The 9886-nt window shown below is 47.2% G+C and overlaps 2 protein-coding genes and 1 long non-coding RNA gene across 3 annotated transcripts in view; 1 reads left to right on the top strand and 2 right to left on the bottom strand.

Annotated features, from left to right (window-relative positions):
- Positions 1 to 2720, bottom strand: part of stra6l (STRA6-like) — a 9224-nt gene extending 6504 nt beyond the window's left edge. The window contains exons 1-6 of the mRNA XM_084693475.1: positions 2584 to 2720; positions 1849 to 1918; positions 1617 to 1717; positions 696 to 826; positions 440 to 560; positions 168 to 213 (exon numbers count right to left, since the gene is read on the bottom strand). Of these exons, the coding sequence (XP_084549601.1) occupies positions 168 to 213; positions 440 to 560; positions 696 to 826; positions 1617 to 1717; positions 1849 to 1918; positions 2584 to 2606 (492 nt within the window). The 5' untranslated portion in view covers positions 2607 to 2720. The remainder of the gene's footprint in view (positions 1 to 167; positions 214 to 439; positions 561 to 695; positions 827 to 1616; positions 1718 to 1848; positions 1919 to 2583) is intronic.
- A 645-nt stretch (positions 2721 to 3365) lies between these two features.
- LOC146220277 (uncharacterized) lies at positions 3366 to 7048 on the bottom strand. The gene is made up of 3 exons (XR_014750864.1): positions 6768 to 7048; positions 5451 to 5792; positions 3366 to 3588 (listed from the first exon to the last, which is right to left on the bottom strand). It is a non-coding gene; the product is annotated as an uncharacterized LOC146220277 (long non-coding RNA).
- LOC146220276 (beta-1,4-galactosyltransferase 1-like) lies at positions 5200 to 9871 on the top strand. The gene is made up of 7 exons (XM_084693473.1): positions 5200 to 5807; positions 6757 to 6810; positions 7579 to 7814; positions 7900 to 8084; positions 8404 to 8526; positions 8718 to 8822; positions 9624 to 9871. The coding sequence occupies exons 1-7, from the start codon at positions 5570 to 5572 to the stop codon at positions 9754 to 9756; spliced, it is 1074 nt and encodes a 357-aa protein (XP_084549599.1). The 5' UTR covers positions 5200 to 5569; the 3' UTR covers positions 9757 to 9871.
- The last annotated feature ends 15 nt before the right edge of the window (positions 9872 to 9886 follow it).

The raw sequence follows: 9886 nt of genomic DNA, 5'->3' as shown, positions 1-9886 counted from the left end.
CATAGACACAAGTTCTTTGTGTCCCCCCCCCCCCCCGACGCCGCACCAGGAAGGAGTCAGCATGATGGCTGCGTAACAGTGGAGTCAACAGAGCTGCACCTATACCTCACGGCTCCTGTGCTGTCTGCGAGTGTGTCATGCGGTGCTTTGTCTCCTCCTCTACTCACCTTACCAGCAGGGCAGATGGATGTGTCCCACAGGGTCACGATGATCCTGAACACACACACACACACACAGAAGTACAGTAGTATACACAGTAGAGTTATCGCCATTCTTCTTTCCCCTCTTCTCTGTTGACAACCTTATCCTTCCTCCCTCCCTCTCTCTCCCTCTCTTACTCTCATCCTCTCCATCTGACCAGGTGAGACCAGGTGAGACCAGGTGAGACCAGGTGAGACCAGGTGAGACCAGGTGAGACTGGAGAGGTGTGGGTACTGACCAGATGAGACTGTAGAGGATTCCCAGCAGCCCCCCGACCCCTCTGAAGGGGGTGGAGAGACAAGCGAAGAAGGGGAAGAAGACCACACCCACCTCCAGAGCCCCGACCAAGTAGACCAGCGCTACAGGGAGGGAGGGGAGGGGAGGGAGTAATATGAAAAGAGAAATATTGTACACATAGAGTACATAACAGCTAAATAATGAAATGATATAGCCCCCATGCCCCCTTCCCACACTCCCAGGCCTCCGTGCGATACCTCTGGCCCAGTTGGGCACGCTGAACGGGGTGTACTGCACAGAGAACAGCACGATCACACTGGAGGAGATGGCTCCGAAAGCGAAGCCGTACGACCAGCGATTAGACAAGCTGCCGATGGTGTCCAGAGGCCTGGAGGGGGACGGGGGAACGGGGGGGGGGTGATGAGGTGACAAGAACTGTGGTTTGTGTAGTCTGGGAAACTCCCTGTTTTCACCACATCACAACTCTCTACATCTGCAGCAGAGCACGGCAGGGCAGGGCAGGGCAGGGCAGGGCAGGGCAGGGCAGGGCAGCAACAGTCCCAGTTAGCTGCTCTCCTCCCACAGTCTCTGTGTCATTGTATCTGGTGACCTCTGACCTCTGAGGGTATTGGTGATGCTGATGAGGGAGGCTCTAACGCGGTTGGACGCTGCTTTTCACTTTTGCATGCTGGGAAGGAAGCCTATTGTTCTCTTTCTTCTAGTTCTTCTTTTCAGTTCATGTTTCTGGGACTGAGAAAGCTGTTCCTCTGCCTGTCCATGAGGTCTCTCTCTCTCTCTGTCTGTCTGTCTGTCTCTCTCTCTCTCTCTCTCTGTCTCTCTCTCTCTCTCTTTCTCTCTGTCTCTCTCTCTCTCTCTGTCTCTCTCTCTCTCTCTGTCTCTCTCTCTGTCTCTCTCTCTGTCTCTCTCTCTCTCTCTCTGTCCCTCTCTCTGTCTCTCTCTCTCTCTCTGTCTCTCTCTCTCTCTCTCTCTGTCTCTCTCTCTCTCTCTCTCTCTCTCTCTCTGTCCCTCTCTCTGTCTCTCTCTCTCTCTGTCTCTCTCTCTCTCTCTCTCTCTGTCTCTCTGTCTCTCTCTCTTTCTCTGCTGTCCTTCTTACATGCCCTATTAGTACATTGCTAAATGAGTGAAATGTAAAAGAAGGCGGTGTCCACAAGACTCACACCACAATGGCCAAGCGTCCCTGGAGAAAGGGAAACCTCTGGTCCAGCACCCCCGGCTGGGTCCTCCTCTGCAGGAACGAGAGTACCACCAGCACCCCCACCTGACCACCACCACCACAGCAGAACAACCTCAACAACAAGGACAACAACGCCATGGCAACCTGAAACAGGACAACAACAACAGCCATGGTGTGGAACACCCCACCTCCACCCAGTGCAGCGGGCTTCTTACCGCGGGGGCGAGGGAGCAGTGAAGGAAGAGCTGCATGGAGATGCCACTGTGGCACGGAACATCGCTCACCCTGCCGGTATCACAACACACACACAACACACACACAACACACACACAACACACACACAACACACACACAACACACACACACAACACACACACAACACACACACAACACACACACACAACACACACACAACACACACACAACACACACACAACACACACACAACACACACACAACACACATCCTGCTGTAATGAGTTGCTTGTCAAGAGGCCATTACAGTAAAACAACCCAACCAATACCAAACAGCAGAGCAGGGGAAGCCTAGTGTTAGCATGTCAGGATGGTTACAAATATGTTCAGCAATATGTTCCCAACATATGTTTGTTCAACTCAAACCTCCGGGCTGAACTGAAGTAGCCAGGCGGCAGGATAACCCTCCCCAGTAAAGAGCCAGGCGGCAGGATAACCCTCCCCAGTAAAGAGCCAGACGGCAGGATAACCCTCCCCAGTAAAGAGCCAGGCGGCAGGATAACCCTCCCCAGTAAAGAGCCAGGCGGCAGGATAACCCTCCCCAGTAAAGAGCTAGGCGGCAGGATAACCCTCCCCAGTAAAGAGCCAGGCGGCAGGATAACCCTCCCCAGTAAAGAGCCAGGCGGCAGGATAACCCTCCCCAGTAAAGAGCCAGACGGCAGGATAACCCTCCCCAGTAAAGAGAGCTGCACTCACCCGTCACCCTGCGCTCCCGTCATGACCACCCTGACGTCTGGACGCAGCCTGCAACACAAACTCAGGAAACAAAGACTAAAGACAAGTTAGAGGAAGTGAAAAGATTTCTTCGGTTCTGTCGTGACTCTTTACTCATGTATACTGTCTCTCTCTCTTTGTCTGTCTCTCTCTCTCTCTTCCTGGTGTTCTCGGACAGTGCAGGGCAGCATGAGGACCTTTGCACCCAGATACCAGGCAGATAGAAACTGCTTTATTGACTAGAGAGGACACTGAACGAGATAAGAGGGGAGAGAGAGAGAGAGAGAGAGAGAGAGAGAGAGAGAGAGAGAGAGAGAGAGAGAGAGAGAGAGACAGAGAGACAGACAGACAGACAGACAGACAGACAGACAGACAGAGAGAGATAGACAAAGAGAGAGAGAGAGAGAGAGAGAGAGAGAGAGAGAGAGAGACAGACAGACAGACAGACAGACAGACAGACAAAGAGAGAGAGAGAGAGAGAGAGAGAGAGAGAGAGAGACAGACAGACAGACAAAGAGAGAGAGAGAGAGAGAGAGAGAGAGAGAGAGAGAGAGAGAGAGAGAGAGAGAGAGAGTTGAAGAAGTATTTTCCATTCATCGTAGTGTTTTACATTGAGCACATCAGTGTTCAAATGGTTCTTATAAATGTCTATTCATTCATGCATTGAGAAAATGAGTGTAACCAATCTTTAAAAACTAGTGTTTCACAATTGCTAAAACACTAAACCTCATTCTCTGAATCAAATGTTCAGTGAACATGGAACATTTGATGGGATGAGTGAAAGATGTTTATTACAGAATGATAAATGTACTACAGTGTTTGGAGCTTAGACCCCGGGGAATTATAGATCAACGGGCGCCTGCCCAACATCCAAAGAAGAATCCAGACACTCGTGGCAGCAGCCGACGACCAACGAGTCCAAGAGCAGACGATGAACCGGGTGGCGACGGGGAGGTGGAGGGTCGCGCACTTGATAGCATGGACAAACTACACAGGGAGAGACTCGTATTTAAAAGGCACGGGATCATGTGACAGGGTTAATTTATAGACGGGAGCGGAACTCGAACTGAACTCTATGAAAGCCCGACACAGGAACAGAGGAAGTAGAGCGCTCTTAGTGGGAGGAGTGAGTCGTGGACATTATCGAGTATGCCCGAGTGCAGGGATCGGTCTTGCCTGACTGAACTTGCGCTATGCTTAATTTCTCAGGGAGAAGTAAATTTTTACGTAATCTCAAAACAAATTTCGTATATATCCATCCAGTGTCTTTTGATGAACAAAAACATTTTCTATCATAGTAGCTCAAAATGTATCAGAAACTACTACTCTGCTTTGCTCTTTGCAATTTGTTTTGCTCTTTCTCCTCCTTGTACCCCTATACAGTACTGTACCCTGCATCTCACTACTCACAACTCACTCTTGTTCTTTGTTGATGTAAACCTCTAAGGAGTAAACATGTGATCAATGTGCTTCTTCTTGTCTTTGGGCTGGGTTAGGCCAGAGCACTTTGTCGACAAATTCTTCTTTATGTAACTACATGTCCTAGATGCTGTGTTCTCTATGTTTTGTGTTGTGTGTAATGATTGCTCCATAGCGTTTATATATTGATAGGTTGTGTCATCAAGCCACCTTCACTTTGAAAGATATTCGACTCTTTTTAATCTAGATCCTTCTGAACAAACCTCCTACAAGGGAAAGAGAGAGAGAGAGAAAGAGGGATAGGGAGAAAGGGAGAAAGGGAGAGGAGAGAGAGATTGTTAAGGAGAGAGAGTGAGGGAGAGAGAGAGAGTGAAGGACAGGAGGAAGGGATGTGTCTATGTGTGTGTGTGTGTGTGTGTGTGTGTGTGTGTGAGTAAGTGACACAAAAAAACCTTATTACAAAAGAATCCAGAGTATGTGGTCACTGTATGACAGGTGAGGTAGAAACTGAGATGCACTTTCTACTACACTGCCAACAATAGAGAAATACCCAACAGTATTCCTTTAATAAATGTGATTGTTGCCACATGTTCCGGCCAATACTAGCTGTCGTTCCTTGTGTTGTTGAAGTGTGGTTGTCTGTTGTTATGCCTTTTGCTTTGGCGATACAGTTGTAATGACTGTCATGCTAATGCAAATGCTGTCATGCAAATTAAATTGAGAGACAGAAAGAAAGAGAAAGGGAGAGAGAGAGAGAGAGAGGGGGGGGGGGAGAGAGAGAGAGAGAGACAGAGAGAGAGAGAGAGAGAGAGAGAGAGAGAGACAGAGAGAGAGAGAGAGAGAGAGAGAGAGAGAGAGAGAGAGAGGGAGAGAGAGAGAGAGAGAGAGAGAGAGAGAGAGAGAAAAGGGAGAGGAAAGAGAGAGGGAGACAGAGAGAGATAATATAAAGTATATACATAATATAAGTATATAAATCCTACAGACTACATCCTATATGCTGAACTCTGTCCCACTGTGTGCGAACCCCCCCCCCCCCCCCACTACACCCCGGACTCTAACCCCAGAACCCTTTCCCTCCACACCTGTAAGGATCAAACCCCAGCGGGAACACGTTTCTGAGCCAGTCGTGCAGGTTGAACCGGTTACCAACACTCTCAACTAGCTGACGGATGGTGATATTCAAAACATTTGGTCAGGACAGACAAAGGAAAGGGAAGTAGTAAACTGTTTTACTGACTAGACTGTGCTGTGACGGTCGGACACGTCCCTGAACAGAGAGAATCTGGTCAAGAACCAAAGAGCCACAGACAAGGATTGTGAAGTTATTTGACTGTTGGTAAACGTATCGGAAGCGGAGCAGCATCATTAGGTGGAAGCAGGGCTGTCTAGGTGTGTCGGAATAGATGGGAAAGGAGGATCGACCGACCAACCTGACAGAGAGCCCTCCCAGGGTCATCTGAAGCCTACGTTCAGGGGAAACATCCCATCCGGCTCTTCTGGACTGTCGCTGGACCACACCTGTGCAGGGAGTTTCTGGGATTCCACGAAGATGCTGAAGCAGCTGTTTGTGTTCACGCTGGTCCTGGTGATCCTGTGCCTGATGGAGTACTCTGTTTTCCAGCTGCACAACACCAGCGTGATCATCGTGGCCATGCGCTTACTCAACCAACAACAACTGTCCATAAACTCCAGCCAGGTGCTGAAAAGGCTGTTCAGCGACATCCTCATGTCCAACCAGGGAGAAGGAGAGCAGGGGTTGGGAACACACGCCCCTGTGGCAGAGACAGGTAGGAAGTGTCCACTTGGACTACAAGTACTATATATACTGTATATATATATATATATATAGTTCATTACAGGCTTAAGGTTCACATACATATATGTATACTTGCAAGTTTATGAGTGGGCTGGACCCCTTTACAAATGCTATAAATGATGTGATCTGGGGACGCTGGCCTGTTTTAGCCCTTCTTTCCTTGTATATTTCTATGTAATGAATTGTTTACATTTAGTCATTTAGCAGACACTCTTATCCAGAGCGACTTACAGAAAGTACAGGGACATTCCCCCCGAGGCAAGTAGGGTGAAGTGCCTTGCCCAAGGACACAACGTTATTTGGCACGGCATCAATCCGGCAACCTTCTGATTACTGGCCCGACTCCCTCACCGCTCAGCCATCTGACTCCATCTGAATGTTTGTATGTATAGTTTTTTTTACCAAGTGGACCTTGAGCCTGTAATAAAATGTATATATATATACAAGTACAAGGAAAAGATTTGTGCCACTGAGCCACCTACAAGCAGGGTCGGACTGGCTGTCGGAAGAGTCGGGGGAGGATGCCAAAAATAACTAATAAAATAATACTACATGGTCGTGAGCCGGTCTGCGTTTCAAAGTCCCGGATAATAATAATAATAATCCAATTAATAATCCATTTCAATCCATATAATAATTATTAATATAATAATAGAGAGGGTACAACTTCTGTGGAAATTGTAGGTTGTGCTTGCTAGCGTCGGTTGCTGATGAGTCCGTTTATTAACTGTAATTTTTACAATTGATATTTCTGTATATTTTATATAAAAATGTGTATTTACAATTTATGAAGATTGCATAGATTTAAAAGCAGTAATTTGTTGCTGCTCATTTACAATTCAAAATACAAAAAGTGAAGTGTAGAATGAAACGGTTGTCTTTTAATTTCCTGACTAACGAACCGCTCCTCTCCTCTCCAGAGTCCAGTTACCTCGCGGTGTTGAAGCCATGTGAAGAACCCTCTCCTCTTCTGGGTAAGTCCACAGCTCCTTGTTCTGTCTGTACCTGGTGTACCTGGGGGCAGCCTGAATGGCAACATGACGTCAACAATGGAAACTTTGTCCTTTGTCTGCTGAGAGAGACACAAGATCAGGAGAAGGAATCCGAGTTTGAACCGATGACAAAAACACTGAGTACAACCTGCTTGAAATGGTCAGGAAATTACATGTAGTCATTTAGCAGACGCTCTTATCCAGAGGGACTTACAGTAAGTACAGGGACATTCCCCCCTGAGGCAAGTAGGGTGAAGGGACTTGCCCAAGGACACAAAGTCATTTTGCACGGCCGGGAATCAAACCGGCAACCTTCTGATTATTAGCCAGATTCCTTAACCGCTCAGCCATCTGACCCCATCTGACCCCAAATTAAGTTGAACCAATTTAAGGGATAAAGTGGCATTAACATGAACAAAAAACATATTGTTGTTCAACTTTTCCTCTTGGTCGTCAGGTGCTATATTCAATTCTATTGAACTCTATTCTACTGTATGATATTCTACTGTATGATATTCTACTGTATGATATTCTACTGTATGATATTCTACTGTATGATAGTCTACTGTATGATATTCTACTGTATGATATTCTACTGAACTCTATTCTACTGTATGATATTCTACTGTATGATAGTCTACTGTATGATATTCTACTGTATGATATTCTACTGTATGATATTCTACTGTATGATAGTCTACTGTATGATATTCTACTGTCCTGTGCTGACCTGCTCTTTGCTGTGTGCAGTGGGACCCTCCATGTTGGACTTCCACAGGAACGTGACACTGGCGCTGGTGGAGCAGCAGAACCCGGGGCTGCGGGCGGGGGGCTGGTGGCGTCCGAGGGACTGCCTGTCGGAGCAGCGCGTGGCGCTCATCGTGCCGTTCAGGAACCGGGAGGAACACCTGAAGTACTTCCTGCTCTACCTGCACCCCTTCCTGCAGCGCCAGAGACAACACTACGGAGTGTACGTCATCAACCAGGTACACACACTCGCACACACACACACACACTCACACACTCACACACACACACACTGGCGTGTGACAGGTCTCCTGTGTTTGCCAGGCTGGAGAGGGGACGTTCAACAGGGCTAAGCTGATGAACATCGGCTACAAGGAGGCCTTAAAAGACTTGTACAACTGCTTCATCTTCAGCGACGTGGACCTGGTGCCTATGGACGACCGCAACACGTACACCTGCAGCAGCCAGCCCAGGCATCTGTCTGTGTCCGTGGACAAGTTTGGTTTCAGGTGCTGGATTCTACTGGATTCTATTGTACTATGTATACACTGTCCTACTGCCCTCTACTGTTCTCTATTCTACTGTAACAGTCAACAGTATTACTGTAAATTATATTCTACTGTGCTCTACTGTACCCTATTGTACTGTGCTCTATTTCAACTGGAGTTTTGTGTGTGGTTCTGGTGTGTGTGTGGTTGTTGTGTGTGTGTGTGGTTGTTGTGTGTGTGTGTGTGGCTCTGGTGTGTGTGTGTGTGGCTCTGGTGTGTGTGTGTGTGTGTGGTTGTGTGTGTGTGTGTGTGTGGTTGTGTGTGTGTGTGTGCTTCTCAGACTGCCGTACCCTGGGATCTTCGGAGGAGTCACGGCTCTGAACAGGGAACAGTTTGAGAAGATCAACGGTTACCCTAACAACTACTGGGGCTGGGGGGGGGAGGACGATGACGTGTCACAACGGTAAGGAGGGAGGGAAGAGTGAGGGGAAGGGGGTGGGGGGGTAAGGGGGCAGAGAGGGAGGTGGGGGGGTAAGGGGGCAGAGATGGAGGGGGTTAGGGGGGTAAGGGGGCAGAGACGGAGGGGGGTAGGGGGGTAAGGGGGCAGAGAGGGAAGGACAGTAAAGACATGACTGTTTGTTTGCTGACTTGCAGGATTTCATTTAGAGGCATGTCGATCAGCAGGCCAGATGGTTTGATCGGGAAATATCGCATGATCAAGCACAACCCCGACAGCCACAACGAACCCAACCCACAGAGGTATTCATATCTGCTCTACTCTACTGTCTACTGTACTCTACTCTGTTATACTCTACTGTACTCTACTCTGTTATACTCTACTCTGTTATACTTTACTCTGTTATACTCTACTGTACTCTACTCTGTTATACTCTACTCTGTTATACTCTACTGTACTCTACTCTGTTATACTCTACTCTGTTATACTCTACTGTACTCTACTCTGTTATACTCTACTCTGTTATACTCTACTGTACTCTACTCTGTTATACTCTACTCTGTTATACTCTACTCTGTTATACTTTACTCTGTTATACTCTACTGTACTCTACTCTGTTATACTCTACTCTGTTATACTCTACTCTGTTATACTCTACTGTACTCTACTCTGTTATACTCTACTCTGTTATACTTTACTCTGTTATACTCTACTGTACTCTACTCTGTTATACTCTACTCTGTTATACTCTACTGTACTCTACTCTGTTATACTCTACTCTGTTATACTCTACTGTACTCTACTCTGTTATACTCTACTCTGTTATACTCTACTGTACTCTACTCTGTTATACTCTACTCTGTTATACTCTACTGTACTCTACTCTGTTATACTCTACTCTGTTATACTCTACTCTGTTATACTTTACTCTGTTATACTCTACTGTACTCTACTCTGTTATACTCTACTCTGTTATACTCTACTCTGTTATACTCTACTGTACTCTACTCTGTTATACTCTACTCTGTTATACTCTACTGTACTCTACTCTGTTATACTCTTCTGTACTGTACTGTGCTCCTCACTGTGCTGCTGTGTTGCAGATTCAACCTGCTCGCTCAGGCGTCCCAGAACATTGAGAGAGACGGGCTGACCAGTCTCTCCTACACCGTCCTGAGTGTGGAGAGACACAGGCTGTACACCAACATCACCGTGGACGCAGGCTCGCCCACATAGAGGAGGGCTGGGGGGGGGTGTGTACCTGTGTTTTGTGGGAGTGTGGTGGATGGGGAGATTTATGAACATGAATTATAACAGTAATATGATCAATAAAATAAGATATATCAAAATATACTTTTGAAAGAAA

The sequence above is a fragment of the Hypomesus nipponensis genome, chromosome 27 (assembly GCF_054491055.1).
Source record: "Hypomesus nipponensis isolate SF chromosome 27, ASM5449105v1, whole genome shotgun sequence".
NCBI classification, from domain to species: domain Eukaryota; kingdom Metazoa; phylum Chordata; class Actinopteri; order Osmeriformes; family Osmeridae; genus Hypomesus; species Hypomesus nipponensis.
Note: the sequence above shows the minus strand (reverse complement) of the source record. Positions and strands in the feature narration are given on the sequence as shown.

Coding starts and splice junctions, on each gene's coding strand:
- LOC146220276 (XM_084693473.1), top strand. CDS start 5,570: ATGCTGAAGCAGCTGTTTGTGTTCACGCTGGTCCTGGTGATCCTGTGC. Junction 5,808..6,756: donor CGCCCCTGTGGCAGAGACAG/GTAGGAAGTGTC, acceptor TCTCCTCTCCAG/AGTCCAGTTACCTCGCGGTG. Junction 8,085..8,403: donor GTGGACAAGTTTGGTTTCAG/GTGCTGGATTCT, acceptor TGTGCTTCTCAG/ACTGCCGTACCCTGGGATCT.